Raw genomic sequence first — 18496 nt, 5'->3', positions numbered from 1 at the left:
AAAAAGTGTTTATTAGCTGGTGACTTATGCAGGGCGTGCAAGTGTGCAGAAGTCGAGTCGTCATGCATTCGTTTCGGTATGATGAAACGATTACTCTACTTTGATTAGGCGCGTAATGTGCCGAGTGCCTTACTAATAATTGAACGGGCTACTGCATACTCGAAAATTTTCTAGAAATTCTGAATAAAAATTTTGATATTTTGATGAAAATTGTTTGAATTTTTGTGAACAAGTGTGATATTTTGATTTATATGGTTTATGTTATAGAAGGATCTACATATATTTACATAAATAATTAATGCAAAAAATTGTGCATCAAAATAGTTATGAATATTATACTAGAGCAAGATGTTCACAGTGTACATTGGACACTGACCGTATTTCCGCTTCATTATGTCGGCTTTCAGACACGTCAGGTCTTCCTTTCAAGCCTGCTCGTTCCATGGCGAGGGAGGTGGAAGATAGGGGAAGAGTATAGAAACCTCCGTACCGTCAATTCGTTTCAAGTTTTCTTGTCTCTTTGCTTCAACACGTCTGGAAGCAAATAGAAAACACAAAAAAAAAGAGAAAAAATTGCTTTCAAGACTTGACGTGTCTGAAAGGGGACTATTTTTTCTTTGATTGTGCTTTCGTTCTGAAGTTCGTAGAAGCTTTACCAGAAAAAAACCAAGAAGTCGTAAGTTCGGCCGGAACCGACCTTCCTTTACACGGCGCACGTGCATAAAAATGTATCTTATTTGCACATTTCTGAGTTATATGAGTCATTATATAGAAAGAGGGTGTGGCTATTGTTCGATTTAAAATTTTTTTGGCGTGCACAAAGTTTGGAATGATTTATTTAGCCATTACTGAAAATGGGCGAGGTACACTTCTCTAAAATTTGATAAAAATAATTTTTTAGCAGATTACTCAAATGTTAAATCTTAGCGAAATCTTAGAAATGCCGTAGAAAAATTATACCCGTTTTTTTATACCTGAGCGCACTTCTGCACAAGGGTATATTAACTTTGTTCGCATAACGGTTGTTTGTAACAGCCAAAACGAATCGAGATAGATATGGAAAAATGTATACATTCCATCCGTCCGTCCGTCTGTCCGTGTACACGATAACTCGAGCAAAAATTGGTTGGTACTGAAAATGGTCGAAATCGGACACTTCCCATACAACGGTATTTTCGAAAAATGCAAAAACTTATATTTCAGTAAATATTGGATGCAAATTGTTGAAAATTACTATGTGGAGTAGAATTCTGGTAAAAAATAATATTATGAAATTTTAGTATTTTTTTGATGAAATTCTGTATCTCAGTAGCCGCTTCACCAATCCTTACCTAACTCGGTACGAGGCTTGACCAGGGTCTAGCTAAGAAATCTGTTGAAAATCTTTGAAATCGGGCAATAACCATGCCCACCTGCCATATAACGGTAATTTACAGAAACACGAAAACTGCGATAAATCTGTAACTACTGAAGCTAATTGACTCAAAATCGATTATTGTAATGACCACTGAGCAAAAAATTAGACTATTATAAATTTTTGGATAACTGGCGTGGCGCCACTCCTTATGACCACAAATGTGTATCTCGGTAGCCGATTTATCAATTTCCACCAAACTCGATGCACTTAATAACCTTGGTAAGGAAAAGCAATTTGTTGAAAATTACTCAAATCGGACTAAAACTACACCCGCTTCCCGCATAACGGTAAATTTCAGTGTTGGAAAATTGCGAAAAATGTATGATTTTGCATTTGTTTTCTTACTTTTTTGGTGGCTAGACACTAATTTTAAAAAATTGTTATTGATTTTATGCAGTTCTAACGTCGTGAACACTAAACACAAGCTCGAAAGGCTGGTTTTACTTATGAAAGAAAATCCCAATACCCTGTTGGCACGATCTCTGAGAACAAAATCGTAGCGCTGTTGATAGTTTTAGTTTATTTTAAATAGATTTGGATCACAAAATTTCTTAAATATATTGTATATCAAAATATATTTGAAAGACTACACTTACAGCCCTATTCCCACGCCATTGACAAAACTCAGCGGCTGACTATTGTCTTTACTATTGCGTCTAATGCTATACCGGAAATTTTTTTTAAGCTCTCATATGGTGACAATTGTCATTGTTATTGTTATGACCTACTGAGAACGCGACAATGGCGAAGCAATGTTTATATTGTGTTTTAGACGCAGTAATTGTGACAATAGTCATACGATGAATTTTGTCAGTGTTGTAAGAATAGGGCGGTTAAACTCTCTTAAACGTTTTCTGTTCCTCGCCAGTTGTCTAAGCTCCCATCCTCTGACAAATCGTTGAACCAGAACTCCGTTGAACTAATTTTTACCACGTTTCTATAAACTCGCTTTCTTTTTTAATTCATTTTCTCAGAGGTGAAAAATATACTATGACGAGCGTCATAATACCAAATGAAAATTCGTTCGATCAGCACTTTCGACCACAGTCGAAGATCGAATCCAACTCATCATAGGGGCCAATACCTAATAGCTTATATCGGGAGCATTCGGTTAAGCGGTTACTGAGGTAAACACAGGTACGCTTATTTCACAATTTTCTAAAAATCTTATTTCTTTCCAAAATGTTGCCCCAAATTTTAATTTTGGGTAGTTTCGCCTTAGTATTTACTAAAATATTTCAGTTTCTGCGAATTGCCGTAAGTTTTCTGCGATGGGGCGTTTTCGAACAGGCTATCGATATAGTCATGTGAAAAATAATACGGACACGATATTTTGACCATTTTTGCTATTCTTCTTTTGATTATTTAATGTTAATTATTTGTTTATAAAAAATACAGCCCACGTGGTAAGAAAAAAATGTATTTCCAAATTTCAAACTTTGTAGAATAATTTGAAAAATTCAACAAAATTTTACAACTTTTAGAAAAATTCTTAGTATGCAGTTTTATAACCCATTAAATTCTAGCGACATAAAGTTTAAGTTTCAAATTTTTAGGAGTTCGCTTTGATTTATATATATTTTTTTGGGGAATGGTATTATTTTCTTCCATACAAAAATAAAATGTGTACATATTTCATATGGAATAAAATGCGTGACACCGTCAGTAAACAAATTATAAAAAATCGACGCGATTTCTTAGCTATTTGAAACTTGCATTTTCTTAAACTAAAATTAAATGGGCATAAAGCTGCATTTCTACATTTATATTTTTTCTAAAAATTCGTAATAAAAAGTTTGTTGTTTTAATATTTTGTTGAAATTTTCTAAATTTTCTGCAAAGTTTGAAATTCGCACTTAAGGTTTTTGTTAGTTAGTGAACTCTATTTAAATAATAATAATAAACATTAAACAATATTTGTATTTTTTAGATAATGACACTATTGAAATCAATGCGCGATGTGTACCTTAAAAATCAGCTGTTACTGCCAAATTATATTTATTTTATTTTTTAATATTTTTCATATAATTTTTATAAAAAAAAGTTCAGATAGAAATGCCGAATTTGTATTGTTTTTATTGTAACAAAGTGCAGAGTCATAACACTATAAGGAAAATATAAAGTTTTGAAATGACACAAGAAAACGTCGAAACACGTGAACTTTAAATTGGGTCGTAGATTACTGATCTGTATACCTTTTTCCAGATGAGGTCATTTTCCAAAGATATTTTCATGAAAAAAATTCAAACATTAACAAGGGCAAAATGTATTTTACAACGCTTTTATCAACTTTTATCAACCAGACACCATTTTTAGCTATAATTAGAGATATAATCAAAGTTCCTATACAAAAGTCTAGACATCAACCTCGACGGTAGGCCTTGCCTGAAGTAGTTAAATATTGCGCCTAAAAATATGCACTACATACGCTACAGCGGAAATGGACGTCAAGCCATTTCTTTAAATGAAATTAATTGGTGCTCGTATGTATGTATGTACATACCATATGTGAGCACAAAACATGTCGCTTGCATTTTGGCATATGCACAAAACCATGCAAATACTTACTTTTACAAATAGGAATCGAATAAGAATCTTATTTGTACTAATTTGTATTTGCGCAATAGTTTTCTGTTCTCTTTTCACTGCAAGTTAAATTATTTTCATATCTGTTGCAAAATTTTATACAGACACAGGATTAAAAAGTAGAAAATAAATAAAATAAAAAAACTTTTTAATATACCACGCTTTTACAAATGGACTAAAAAGTAAAAAATAATGTTTCTCAGTCCTATGGAATTTGTTTTGATAACTTTTGATTTTGAAATTTTAGCAAAAGTCATTATAAACAATTTGTGAGATTGCAAATGAAAAGCGTGGGAAGCATGTAATAGACTTGAATTGATATAAAAAGTAATATATGTATGCATGTCTGCGGGTATATGAATAACGAAAACATCGGTCTCAAATTTGTACATTCGCTGCAGAAATTTTAGGTCTATGTTATGTTGTTTGACTATTGTCAATTAAATCTAATGCTTTCAATTTCATAAATTGTTTATAATGACTTTTGCTAAAAGTTCAAAATCAAAAGTTATCAAAACACATTTTATGGGACTGAGAAATATTATTTTCTAATTTTTAGCCCATTTACAAAAGCGTGGTATATTAAAAAGGTTTTTATTTTATTTATTTGTATTAAAGTCTGTCCTTTTGTCAAAAAATCAAGCTACTAGCGATGAAAATCGGTGGACAAATAAACCACTTTTAAATGGTCGAATGAAAATGTGCAATAATTTTTTGTATGAGATATGTAAAGCGGGAAATAATGTTACTCATACGCCACATCGGCCATGGTCGTACTCCATCATACTCGTACATGGCGTATGAGTAACATTTTCTATCTAAAGTTTAAATTTTTTTCATTCGGCATGCAAACTTATGGTCTTATTCATAAACAAGTAATTTTTAGCAAAAAAAAACCGACTTCAACTCTCATATAAAAAAAAATATATATATATATCTCATGATCCGCTGATCGGATCTTAACCAGATTAGTATTGGACCACCTCTGAGACACTACCTTTCCAATGCAAAAAGAATTATCGAAATCGGTTGACGTGGTCCAAAGTTATGCGGTAACATACATAAAAAAAAAAAAAAAAATATTCCGACGAACTGATAACCTCCTCCTTTTTTGGAAGTCGGTTAAAAATAAAGTAGGTTTAAAGAGCTTTATAAATTGACGTTTTCATACATTTTTCGATTTATAAACCTTTTATAAAGCTACTTTATTTTTTATGAATAAGGCCATTAAACTAAAAATATCTTGGAAAAATTACAGGATCTAGAGAAACGGTGTACAGATCTGTATTCTGCGACCCAATCTTAAATTAACGCGCTTTGGTGTTTTTTGGTGTTATTTTAGCGTCCCTACAGTGTCATTTGGATCATAAAAGACCCCTAAAGAATTCATATATGAGGTAAAGTTTTGTATTTTTTGAAATTCATATTTATTACATAGAGACTTTGTATTACAGAGCACTCCTTTCGGACTTATGTATCGCTAGCTTAGACTGAAAGGTTGCTGAGTCTCATTTTAAAGATTTTACAGAAGAGGAAACTACTTATATTCATTTTCTTCAAGCATTTTGCAAAACTTTGAATAAAACATTTTGTACTATTTTGGCCTTTACGGATTTTCAGTGCTTCTTTTGGACTTAAACTATGTTCACATTACAGCATAAATTACTTTGTTTCAATCGAATTACTTCACATAAATCAAGAACGTTCACATTTTCTTTCATAATTTCTATTGATATGTGATTAGCACGTACACGTACGAAAAAAGAAAATAATTGCATTCCTTTAGGCATTTTTTTAAATTTCCTCAACAGTGTGGGCTAAAGTAAATGAAAATCTTTTTTCTTTATTTGGTTCTTGGATTTATGATAAATTATCTAATTTCTGTTTAATTTATTGACAGACTTTATAAAGCAATATTACTTGATTTCAGCATGATTTGCTTATAAATTACAAATGAGCCGTAAATTACGATAATGTGAACATACTTTTAGAAAATTTTCCATTCATTAAATATAAACGAGAACAAATAAAACAAGTATCTTTATCCTTTTCGAAACAATGCATTTTTAACTACTCTAGCCTCCTGTATCAAAATATGAGTTTTTATAAAAACTGGACTTTCACTCTAAGCTAGCGATATGCTGAACGTTCAGAATATGTTTGCGGGGAATATAAAAATATATGCATTTGGATTGAAAGCAAACTCGAAAGAAATGAACAAAGGGGATGTGCATAGCTCTGTGGTTAGCGCTTCTGAGTTTGCACATTGATGATGCGGGTTAGATCCCTGCTGAAGTCTAGTAAAAGAAGTCTGATGAGGAGATGTGTTGATCCCCGAAATAGCTGCTATAACTTCTCCCGCTTAGACTTTGTTGCTTTTTGCATTTTTCCTAATAAACAATCGTGATACAAACGTCAATAGCAATATTAAAATAGAAATGAACAAAGTTATTCAGATATCAATTAATTTTTTTTTTTTTTAGTAGACAGTAATAACCATTCCTTATCTTTTCTGACTAAAATCTTAAAAGTTTCAACATGCAAGAGCGTAGGCAAAATGTGCTCACCAAAAAAGAATAACAGCTAAAAGTTAAGGAATACAAAAATCAAATTTTTAGTCCAAAGAATGGCAACAACAAAACTAATGTCAAATAAGAATAGAAATGTATGGAAAACTAGTAATTTTTAGCAAAAAAAAACCGACTTCAACTCCCATATAAAAAAAAAATATATATATATATATCCGCTGATCGGATCTTAACCAGATTAATATGGGACCACCGCTGAGACACTACCTTTCCGATGCAAAAAGAATTATCGAAATCGGTTGACGTGGTCCAAAGTTATGCGGTAACATACATAAAAAAAAAAATATTCCGACGAACTGATAACCTCCTCCTTTTTTGGAAGTCCGTTAAAAACACATTCACACAAGCACAAGCACAAGCACAATAACACTGGCTATATCAATTATTTTTTGCCTTCTTCCATTTTCAATTCTTTTTTTTAGTTTTTAGATTATTCTCACTTTTCGTATATTCTTTAATTTCCATTAATTTAAATTCAGTTGAGTTTGACACTTTTCAAGATTTTGCCAGCAAAAATTCTTCTGACTAAATCTACTACTTCGGACTGAGGAGAGTCACAGTTTCTCTCTCATTTCTGCTGTCGTTTTCAAGTTAAGAAACGCTTTTTGGACAAAATCTGATTACTTCGGACTATTTCTGGGAGATAAGGAACGCAACTATTATCTGATTAATCAAAATATTTGATTTGTCTAGGCTAGTGGTACGAAAAAAAATGTTCCATACATGTCAGTGGCAAAAATACGTCAATGTATTTTTTTGATTCGATGTATCGAAATGTAAATTGATGTTTTTCGACACATCGATGGGCATATGTAATCGATGCATCAATTTGCCTAGCATTTTTCAATAATGCTTCACAATCAAATATTTTATGAGAAAAAATGTACAACATTTTAAATAAATTACAGCAACTGAGCTAATTATGTTTGTAACGGAACTTTTTCGAGCCATTTTAATTTTTGGCCAAAGTCATTTTTTTGTACAATTGAAAAAAAAATGACGATTCAATGTATTAGAGAGATGTCATTATTCAAAGACCATCGATGCATCGATACATCGACTATTTAAACGTCAAGAGGAAAATTTTCGATGCATCGAAGCAAAACATCGATATTTCCGATGCATCCATGTTTTCCGACGTCCCTACTTACATAAAAGACAATTTGAAAGGACCGAAAGGAAAGAAGGCAATGATCTAAATGTATGGAAATGTTATTAATATTGTTCAATTCGAAAACTTACTTCTTCAGTATGTACTGCACTTCAGTGTATGACCAAATAAATATCACAGCTGGATAAATTATGGGCAGTAATATTAGTATTGCCAAGATGAAACTGAAAACCACCTTTAGAATGGTTGGAAAGGGCAACGGCTGGAGCCATGTGTATACCAGGTGATCAACGAATGGCTGCTGATAGTAAATCATTTTACTGAATAAAGACATCTGCTTCCACTGAAAAATAAGTTTTTTAAAATAATAGGGCTGTTCAGGATCTTTTGCATATGCCCTTGCAATTGCATATTCGTTACATTTGTAAATCCACAACAATAAAATGCACAAAGCTGCCATGACAGAAAGCATAAAGCTTGCAAATGCAATTCCAAGACATTTTCACTACATCCTGAACAGCCCTAATGTACATATGTAAAGGTTAGCAATGCGCGCTACCATTCCGCAGGGCCTGTGTTCTGGCCCAGTGTACCACACACTTAAAAAAATATATCGTCGATGTTTTTGCAAAACCGCCTATCTTACGGCACTCAAATTTTACAGAAGAGCGAATAAACGGTTTATTCTTTGAAGGTACTGCCTTGATAGGCGGTATTTTTTCTAGCTTTTATTCTACAAATCTGTTGTTTTAATAACGATTTAACGATTTTAATTTCAGGGTTACCAAATCTCATTTTTGCCACAACGGCGATTTAGGCGGTTTGGCAACTGGTCGATGGGCGGTTTTGCAAAAACATCGACGATATATACATATTTTTTTTAATAGCGGTCGCCCCATTGGCAGCCAATGGAAAACCTACGAGTGTATTCTGCCATGATAACCAAATTCTCACAAAAATACAATCGCCATTCGGAGTCGGCGAAAAATTGTAGGTCCCTCCGCTTTGTGTGACCACATCAAGGCGCACGCCTTGGGGCAGCCGCATTTCAAAAGAAAATTTGTTGAATTTGGGCCGAACCAGGAATCGGTATTTTTTCCCCTTCTGAGTGGTAATGTGAACCTCGAATCGTGCTTAGCCTCAGTTGAGTGGTATCAGAAAAAAGAGGAAAGAAAGACTTCAATGTAGAGAGCTAGAGATGCGGGTACTTACAGCAATTAAATGATTTCAAGGCCGCGGTTGATTATTGCAAATGTTAAGATGGGAATCTGGTAGCAGACTTCTAGAGTGCATTTCATATATGGAGATCAGGTTCTCGGCCCGTTTGAATGTCGGCGCCAGTGGCACGTTTGCGAAGAACCCATATTTAAAATATGCTCACGTTCCTCTTCCAATTGGCCAAGGATGATTGGAGTCACAAAGCCTCTAGAGTTGACGGAATACTCTGAGCAGCTCAAAGCTCGACATGTACATAGGGAAGCGAATCAAGATACAGCGGCTCCGCTGGCTTGCCCATGTCGTTTGTATGGAAACCGACAATCCAGCTCTCAAAACCCGCTGGTGGTAACAGAAGAGGGAGGCCTCCACTGCGATGGAAAGACCAAGTGGAGAAGGACTTGGCTTCACTTGGCATTTCCAATTGTTACTTACCATAGCCGTTTTAGTTTTGTTTAGCGAGTATATCAAGATACCAAGGCGAGATGGCATCGCAGAGACAGCTTCTCTTCGTGGTATTAAAATCGGCTTTAAAATCGACGAAAAGATGTCGGACGTCGATTGGTTTATCTAAGCCTCTTTTCCAGAATTTGATTAGCTGCGAAAGTCGTCTGAAACTACACTGATAAGCATCAATCAGTTGGTTTGTGAAGGTTTTTGGCTTTCACACAGTATCGTCGATAGGATCAGTTATGCTGTTTTAAGAAGAAACAGCAGCGTCTCGCTCTTGTAGATTGTGGAAAAGTGCTCTGTGATTTCAGCTAGTATATGCGTCCAACCTGCTCTCCGCTAATTCGGATTCAATGATTGGCTCGAGAATAACTTGAAGTTAATTTGATAATTATATGTCTTCAATAATCAATGTTAATTGTTAGCTATCTAAATCTTCACTTGTTTTTTTCAGAAAAAAAAAATAGTTGTACTCTTTTTCCCCGATGGCACCAACTTGGAAAATGTAAATGTTGGAAATTCAGTTTTTTTGGCGTTTTTGAATGGTTGGAAAACGTCCACTGTCTTTTAGATCTCGTCTATCTATCTTCAGTTACTCACAATTTTTCTTTGGTGTAAAGGTTTATGCCAAATTTTGCGATACATTTCCGTTGGGTAAAAAATAATTATTTATAAAAAACGCTATAAAAATATCGTGAGCTATTTACCATGCTCGATGGAGTTAAAAGACAATACCGGAGGTTTGCACGCCTATCACATTTTTTGTTCACAAATCAACGAATTATTTTTAGGTAGACGCAATGCTGGTAAAGTTAAAAACTCGTTTTTGAAACGGAAATTCAGTTAATCAAGTTTGAATGAAACTGAGTACAGAGTGAATAATATGTTTATATTGTTTTATATAATAGTAATAATAATAGATTGGCGCTTACAAATATGTTAGCGGAGGGACCTACAGTTTTACGCCGACTCCGAACGGCGATTGTATTTTTATGAGAAGCTGTTTTTCATGGCAGAAATACACTCGGAGGTTTGCCATTGCTTGCCGAGGGACGACCGCTGTTAAGAAGAAAACCTTTTTCTATATTTTTTGCGATGTTGCTTTGACCAGGGCTTGAACCCAGGTGCTGATGAGTCAAGGCGCGCACTGCTTACCACTACATCAAATCGGCCGACTATATATGTTTTATATAGTCCATGATAAAAAAATAGGAAGCTAGAACCATGATAAAAACATAGTGAGCAACAATGATGTTTTTCAAATAAGGCAGATCGGAATATGCGCTACCTGTAATTATTGTACCATGGGCAATAATCATGGTACAATCAAAATGTATTCAGCAAAGTGTGATTGAATTTGACATTGCTCTCAGAAGAACCATCCTATAAAGTCAAATTGAAAAAAATGTTTATGCATTTCGAATCATTTGTTTATATTTTTTGGCATAATAGTACCTTAAAAGAGAGCCGACCTGAGTTGACAATTACACCTTGCTTGTACCTGTTTTTATTGTACCATGATTTTTTTCATTTAAAGATTTATATGATTTTAAAATGCTGGCGAACTTAAAAAAAAATCATGAACTCATGAAAAAAAATGAATGAACCAAAAACTTGTATATTCCATGGGATTTGCGAGTGATAGTAATGCATTGTCAATCTTTCGTTATACATAATTATAGGCAGATATGCATAAATTTTCGAGAACGCACTGCCGCATTTATTGTAGTTCTAATGCACTTAAGTATACTTACTTAAGTATAAGTATAAATATATTTATTAAGTATATGTAAGTAATAAGTTTATATTCAGAAAAAAATAAATATGTAAATAGTCAAAACCTTACAATATAGGATCTTATACCATTGTGTCGGGCCCTATACACACATGCCTTACCAGCACCTTACTCTTAATACGGCGGTCCTTACCACTTCCCTGCCGAATATCCCTTATGCCGAATTTCCACTTGACAATGAAATGACAAGGAATGTATTTATGCCATTTAAAAAAAATGGCATGTGGAAATAAACTGTATGTCTATTTTTTAAATGTAATGATACGATTATTTTTTAATGCCCGACGTTATCATTTGTCATTTTTGTCATTTTTGCCATTTAATGCCTAGTGGAAATCAAGCATTACTTTAACAAAGTCGTGGCCGCGTTATGTAAGCTGGAATTTACCTCGTAATATGCTTAACTATTTTCCCAGTGGGTTACTCGACGTGATAAGTTTGAAAAAATCTTAGGGACTCTAAAAAAATAAAAATAAAACCTTAGTTACTGGCACATCTAGTTATATATATGAATATATATTCGTGAGTTATGGTCTTTCTTTAGAAATAAAACCTGTTTTTAAAAAAGTCCTTCCAGTTTTTCCAAAATTTTCCTTTTTTCCGGCAATTTTTCTGCGTATAAAAAACCCTATTTGAGTGACTGCGAATTATTAAAAACTAAAAATAGTCAAATAAGTCTAGCCGCTCTCAAGAAAAACCAAACAAACAAAAATATTGGAATAATACTCAAAATTAAAATATATTTTAGCGTATACATATAAAATATTTTATTTCTTAATATATATAAAAACACACACACTTTAAAGTCTTCTTATAAACGAACATGCGTTTGCGATGCGAAATATCTAGCCAATACTTAATAATTCCAAACAAATGCGCACTACCAACGTCAACTCAATAGCGGGGTGGCATGTTTTGCATAAAGTATTGCATTTGTTGTGGTTGGTGCTGGCCCATATTTGCAGCCATATGCTGCTGTTGGTGTTGTTGTTGTTGCTGCTGCTGCGCCATTAAATTGTAATTAGCCATTTGTGGATGATTACCAGGCGCGTTGCCACCTCCTGCAGCACCACTGCCACTGCCCACTGCAACCATTGGTACATTTTGTTGGGATTGTTGTTGCTGTTGCTGGTGTTGTTGTGACTGTTGCTGTTGTGAGGGCTGTTGCTGCTGCTGCGGTTGAGCATTGCCCCCTGCCTGCATTTGCACCTGTTGCTGTTGCTGGCTCTGGGCGTTCACCATATTCGCCTTTTGCTGCTGTTGTTGTTGAAGTTGCTGCTGTTGCTGCGCTTGCTGTTGTACGGCAGCAGCTAACTGTTGCTGAGTTGGTGGTGGATGTTGCTGCTGTTGTTGCTGTTGCTGTTGTACAAGTGGCAAATTGAGGCTAAAAGGGCGAAAAAGGACGTTTTTTTTGCATGAATTACGAAAATTAATGTCTTTTAAAATGTATAAGCTTATTGTTTACTTCTTATCCGTGTTAATGTCTTCGATATTTAAGCGCGTTATAAAACGCAGGCGCAGTTGCAAAGCAGGTCGAAGACGCTTAATTATTACTTCCGACTCATTTTTGATGACATTGCCGACATGAATATACTTTATGTGGTAGCTGAAAAGGAAAGCACTTACATGAAAGCATAATAACTTTTATAAGTTGGGGATATGTACATACAGGAAATCACAAATCGCGTCTATGTATTCGAGCGGGGCTTGTCCATGCGCCTTATCGACCACATCAAGCATTTCATATATCATTATTGCAATACCAGCGACAGTGTTGGGCTTCTCCAAGTCGATACGCTGCAAAAAGGGTCCAAATACATGGCACAAGAAAACAAGCTGTTGCTCGGTGCGCACACAGGGTTTCAGTTTCTCAGCAAGATATCTAAATAAACGAACCAATACATACATATGTAAATATATTAAATTTGTATAATAGCAAAAAATAAATGAATTAAGCACTAACTTCGTCATTGAGGCCAACTTAAAACCACCCATATGATGGAAAATAGAGTGCGCCACTGCCAGTATTAATACATAGCTCTTCTCAATCATTGATTCACAAACAGTCTTGAAATTGAAAAGTTCAAAGGCCGTAAAACGATAAGTCCATTTCACCATTTTTGGCGAATTTAATGCCTCCTGCAAGCGATCATAGATTACACTCCAATGTGTCTCTGGCAGAGCAGCGAGTATTATGCCCACAGCATTGATGTAATTATGTATCTCTTTTTGTGGTATCAATGAATAACCCTTTACAATAACATCCACCACATTATTTGCTACAATTGAGGGCGCTATAGGCAAACTGAGTAGTTCAACGCATGTAACATAGAGTGCATGTGCTGGCGCATTGGGGAATTCATTGAAGCGCCAGTCGGTGTTGAAGAAGAGATTTTTGCCCGTTATTGCTATAGTAAAAGACTTAAAAGTAAATTTTTGCAATCAATAAATAATATCAAACTTACTATCTGAAAGACGTCGCACTAAGTTTATATAGTAATTGAGTTCAGGATTCCAAAGCAATTCTTGATTTTGCAAAAACATTTTATATGGTTCACTAACACACCAATTTGGTGGCCGTATGTCGCAGAAGGCACCGGTTATGGCGCTCACCTGTAAAGTACGATATTTATACGAACCGAATTTTTATTTTCCTTCTTGCAGAAGCTTACCAATTTCTTTTTAAGCGAAGGACGCTCACGTAAAATGCGCTCGTAGAAATGCAATGTGTTGTACAAATAGGTAATAGGTCGATCTATGCAAGAAAAGTTGAAATTCGGAAAAGATTTAATCAATAGTAGCTATGCGTGCGAAAACATATTTTATATAAATTTAAAGTACCATGAAATTTATACAGAACGCTCAAATGATCCAATATGACTTCACAGATTTGATGCACATGCTGTATGGGCAATTCAATGAAGCGATGTACGACAATATCCAGCACTGGCAAAAACCGCAGACATACATTTGAGAAATAAACAGGCAATGGAGGATGTGATGCCGATTCATCAGGTGCAAATTTCTCAGGATATTTCTGATGAAATGATAAGTGCTTTTCGTGCCTGAATAGTTTTAAACAAAAGACAAATTTGTATATATTTTCTTCTTTTTTTGTTGAGATGTGTATATGCTTTAATAACTCAACCAATTATTTTGCTTCCAATGATCAGGATGATTCTCTTTGCAAAACTCCTGTATACGGTTGCGTAATTCTGATGTTTTAAGTAGGAGCAATTGTATAATAAGGAAGCAAACCTGTGCTTCATTGCCCTCCTGGGTGCGCAAGGCCAAACAAAGTACAACGCGGTCAATTGTAACAATATTATATTTCCAAATCATGTTATTAATGGTATCGACACATTTATGTATGAAATCTTTGCCATTGCTATTGGCCACCTCGCCAACTAAATAGTCGCATAGCTTGCGCAAATGTGCTGAAAGTGCGCGGGCGCTAATGCCCTCTAAAATTCTACAAAACAAATTTGTGAAATTGAATGCAAAAAAACTTTTATATTACGTGTACGTACTTATACGCCACTGGACTGACATTCTCCGTTTCCCAAATCATTTTGAAAAGTAAACAAAGGAAAAGTGGATTTGTGCTGGGCCGTATAAAATGATTCATAATGTCGTTGTCATTTGACATCGATGTCCAGTTACGATATTCTTCCTCGACGGATTTTTTAAGCAACTGTTTATTCTCCAAAGGATGATTATTTTGTACAAAAAACTCATTTAAAGCAGGCGGAAAGCAAGCCAGTGAGTGCGACGCCCATGAATGCGGTGTATTTTGCATTATAATATTGAGTAGCTCTTTACACCAAGGCTGCAGTTCGTCGCCTATGATAAGAAAAAGCGGAAATTATCAAATGTTTAAAGGTTTTTAAAAAAAGAAATACCCACCGAGTCCAGTCATGTGCATTGAACGTGCCAGCGTTAGTATCAGCACACGATTCAGTTCCTCACTCTCGCTCGATGCGACAGAACCAGGTGGTTTTTCGCTAAAATAGCGAGACATTTGTGGCTGCATTTCTACTGAGCCTAGTCCAGTGATTAGACGCAAAGCTGTCGATTCGAAACTAAGGAAGGATTATGAAATAAAAAAGACACTTCATTTCTCAATATTCGTTCGTACTCACCACAAATTCAATTGCATTTTATTGGTTTGCGGCGAAACGACCGTACAGTGGGAAAGCAGCTGAAGGCGATATTGTGTTGGTATGTGATGTAAACGATATAAGAACATTTCCAGCAGCGTATGTAGTATGCCCCAGGCCTGGTGCTTGAAAACAGCGGGCAGCAATTGCTCTAAAAAAGTTAATGAAAAAGCAATAAATTATATATATATATATTAAGAATGATTTGATTTCTTCCGAATAACTTACGCAAGAATCCTTTAATGCCCAGCGATTCGATTTCGGTGTAAACGAGCAGTCGGGCATAGGTTTCTACTAAAGCTGGTGCAGGTATTGAGCTTTTGGCCTGCGCTTGTTTAATCATTTGCGTAAAAAAGCTGTGAAACATCAATCATAATAATTACGCTGCTAATTTCGAAAAAAGTATGTTCTTGCATTACCTATGTATTAGCGACATTTTACTGTGTACAGTTAAGCTGTCTAAAACAACCATAGAGAACGGTGCTGAGGGTAGTTGCCCGCCAGCTGCAGTTTTAGCATTTCCATTTAACGCTTCGGTAAGTATATTCATTGGACGTGAAAAATACTCTTGATTTGTTGAATATGCATTACATATGAGTATAATACGGAAATCGTTGCCCAAACTCATAGACATCATTGTATTTGGCATAACAAGGTGCTGTAGAAAACTGTAGGCAAATAAAACATTTAATTGACGTAAACTAAAGAAGTCTGGAAATCAAACGTACTCGTGATGATTTTTTAATGCAATTGGCAATGGTCTATTAATATTCATATTCTCCAGTCTAGCCTTTTTCATCAGGTGTATCCAAATACAAATGGGCGCCATCTGCGAATAGAACGCTGTTAACAATTTCTATTCGAAAATGATTTATGTTTTTTATAAGAAATTACCTGTCGCAATAATGAGGATTTTGTGCAATCTGGTAATTTTAGTGGTTCCTGCTCAGGATAAAGCAAGTCAAACAGCTTGAATGTTGGTAGAAAATTAGCTATCTATTAACGAGTCATATGAATATGTAATGAGAGTTAATGATATATCCTTTTTTTGTAATTTTTTTAGTACTACATACTGGATTCTTTTGTATGCTACCAGATATAAACTGCAATAGTATCCACATCAGCTGATCGCGTCCCTTTCGCAATTCCTTCTTGGAGAGCTAAAAACGTTAATAAAAAAATTTAAAGCCAGAACCTCATTCAAATGCAATGGTATTTACCTTTTCATACAATGCAGTCACTATGTGTGAAAAACTTACGAACTGAAAGAGAACAAAGTATATCAGCTGTGACGATAAGTGTAGCCATACCCATTCGTTCATGGAGGTTTGCTCTTCATAAACATTGAAGCTACTACCCATCATAGAGTCATTGCTCTCGGTCATTTCCATGGCAGATATGATCAAATTAACCAACTGTTCCTCGAGCGCATTGCAACGTTGCTTTTGTTGCTTCTGCAAACTCATCATAACGGAGACCATCTCCTTGGAATAGGGCTGATCAAGCACATAACGCAAAAGTTTTGTTTGCTCTTCTAGCAAATCTGAGTCATAAGGAAGATTGCCTTTGAAAACGAAGCGTAAAGTATTCGGATCTAATTTCCATGAGTTCATCATATGATCGGCATAACCGAAACACTCAACAATAGGTAACATATGTGAGTGCCCTATGATTGACACCATTTGCGCGGTCCTGCGAAACTCCTCCATGAAATCAGTCATCATTTTGTTAATTGTCTGGAAGTTTTGAAAGTCGTTTTCAGTTACTGCTAACAAAATATTTAATGATAACTACCCAGTGATATGGTGGTGGCTTCATTATTTCATTGGCAATAAAATAGCCTGGCAGTAGACAATTATTACGATCAAATATGTAGTTTAATGTATCTTTCAGCGCCTGTAGTTGTGGTAAAAAACTGACGTTTATGTTAACGGGAAATGTTTGGGCTTTATCACGACACATCTGCAATAAATTTGGTAAATAATTTAAGGTAGGATAAGATATAATCTATCTTCATACCTTCATTATTTCACGCACTCCTTTGTAATCTACTAGCGATAAGACGCGTTTAATTATTTTGAAGCTCTCAATCCAAAAATTTGCGTTCTCATAAACGAGTCTGTCGCATAGCAAAATCTTATCGCATAGCATTCTGTATAGGATAGGAATTATTAAAATCTGAGGAAATTGAGTTTACCACTGTCACCTTGCCGTTATAGCATGTGCCTCCGCTAATTTACCCAGTGTATTCATTAGCACACGCAGACGCGAAATGTTTGTTGCAGTTGCCGCACGTTGCAAATATTGCCGCACCAAACCCTCTTTGTTGTCCTGAGGCACCTCCTCGAATTTACGCACTATGCAAATAAAAAGATTCAATGTCATGATTCAGCAAAGATAGTAGTCGTTTTTCAGCTGGGTACTTACAAATGGTTTCAGTAAATGAACAGGACTTCTCCTCCTCGCCGTTCGGTTTGTAGACAATAACGCTCAGGAACGCCTCCTCAATCGGTTCCACTTTCTACGAAATATGTAAACACAGTTGTAGAAGTAACTTTAATCAGAGTTTAGTGTACCTACCAGGAAGCTATTAACTGCTTCTAATATTTCTGTATCCATTTTTAATTTATCAAAATTTTGGTTGAAATAAATATATTATTTTATATTGGACAAAACAATAAAAAAGCGCACTGAAAACCGGCTACATGAAAGTAAACAGCTGTTGAAAACCAAACAACTGATTTGTTGTCACGCGCGTAGTATTGCCAGGTTTCAACAAGAAACTTTAGAACTCAAAAAACCTTTCTTCCAAGTTTACTGTAGGCTTTTAATACAAAGGAGAACCCGGGTCAAAATGGCTCCTCGACGAATATGGTCTTGCTGACCTGTCGAGTTTTCTTGTTAAAAGCAAATATTTGATTAATATACATAAAATGAAGTCGCTTCATTAAAAATAACATAAAAAATTTTAAACCAAGTGAAGATGATAATATAAAATAATAATTACATATGTAATGTAATAGATGTTAACATAAATAAAATTAATATTGCAAATTAATGAAAATGTTAAAGCGTACCGTTGAAACGGTACTGTCGTATGAACAATTAACTGTGAAATCAAAGATTTACTAATATATGTACATAATTGTTCCACGGAACAAAAGAAGAAATATT

The 18496-nt window shown here is 34.9% G+C and overlaps 3 protein-coding genes across 5 annotated transcripts in view; all 3 read right to left on the bottom strand.

Moving 5' to 3' along the window:
- The window catches only part of LOC118742689, an 8760-nt gene extending 683 nt beyond the window's left edge, over nucleotides 1-8077 (bottom strand). The window contains exon 1 of the mRNA XM_036474946.1: nucleotides 7834-8077. Coding sequence (XP_036330839.1) covers nucleotides 7834-8036 — 203 coding nt within the window. The 5' untranslated portion in view covers nucleotides 8037-8077. The remainder of the gene's footprint in view (nucleotides 1-7833) is intronic.
- LOC118742685 (G protein alpha o subunit) overlaps nucleotides 1-18496 on the bottom strand; it is a gene marked incomplete in the record, with an annotated part of 381368 nt that overhangs the window by 238825 nt on the left and 124047 nt on the right.
- Nucleotides 11901-18064, bottom strand: LOC118742674 (mediator of RNA polymerase II transcription subunit 23). Of its 3 annotated transcripts, XM_036474921.1 has the most exons (23): nucleotides 17903-18064; nucleotides 17750-17843; nucleotides 17529-17679; nucleotides 17342-17474; nucleotides 17117-17284; nucleotides 16633-17058; nucleotides 16543-16584; nucleotides 16396-16482; nucleotides 16217-16318; nucleotides 16051-16151; nucleotides 15742-15990; nucleotides 15551-15678; nucleotides 15305-15473; nucleotides 15069-15244; nucleotides 14693-15005; nucleotides 14311-14634; nucleotides 14004-14227; nucleotides 13835-13917; nucleotides 13628-13775; nucleotides 13126-13570; nucleotides 12832-13044; nucleotides 12628-12768; nucleotides 11901-12546 (listed from the first exon to the last, which is right to left on the bottom strand). In XM_036474921.1, the coding sequence occupies exons 1-23, from the start codon at nucleotides 17939-17941 to the stop codon at nucleotides 12057-12059; spliced, it is 4446 nt and encodes a 1481-aa protein (XP_036330814.1). In that variant the 5' UTR covers nucleotides 17942-18064; the 3' UTR covers nucleotides 11901-12056. The 3 variants fall into 3 exon arrangements, with proteins under 3 accessions (XP_036330814.1, XP_036330813.1, XP_036330815.1); XM_036474920.1 differs by having other exon boundaries at nucleotides 16543-17058; XM_036474922.1 differs by lacking the exons at nucleotides 17750-17843; nucleotides 17903-18064 and having other exon boundaries at nucleotides 16543-17058; nucleotides 17534-17604.

The sequence above is a fragment of the Rhagoletis pomonella genome, unplaced genomic scaffold, assembly GCF_013731165.1.
Source record: "Rhagoletis pomonella isolate Grant_MI unplaced genomic scaffold, Rhpom_1.0 Rhpom_scaffold_00007, whole genome shotgun sequence".
Taxonomy (NCBI): domain Eukaryota; kingdom Metazoa; phylum Arthropoda; class Insecta; order Diptera; family Tephritidae; genus Rhagoletis; species Rhagoletis pomonella.
The sequence above is the reverse complement of the archived record's forward strand: the minus strand, read 5'-3'. Positions and strand labels throughout refer to the sequence as shown.

What these genes read in the sequence shown, in the direction of transcription:
- LOC118742674 (XM_036474920.1), bottom strand. Translation starts at nt 17,941, where the DNA reads ATGGATACAGAAATATTAGAAGCAGTTAATAGCTTCCTG. An exon ending in GTAGCATACAAAAGAATCCA is followed by an intron (nt 16,319 to 16,395) that starts GTATGTAGTACT and finishes ACTCGTTAATAG; the next exon opens with ATAGCTAATTTTCTACCAAC. An exon ending in AAAATGTCGCTAATACATAG is followed by an intron (nt 15,679 to 15,741) that starts GTAATGCAAGAA and finishes GATGTTTCACAG; the next exon opens with CTTTTTTACGCAAATGATTA.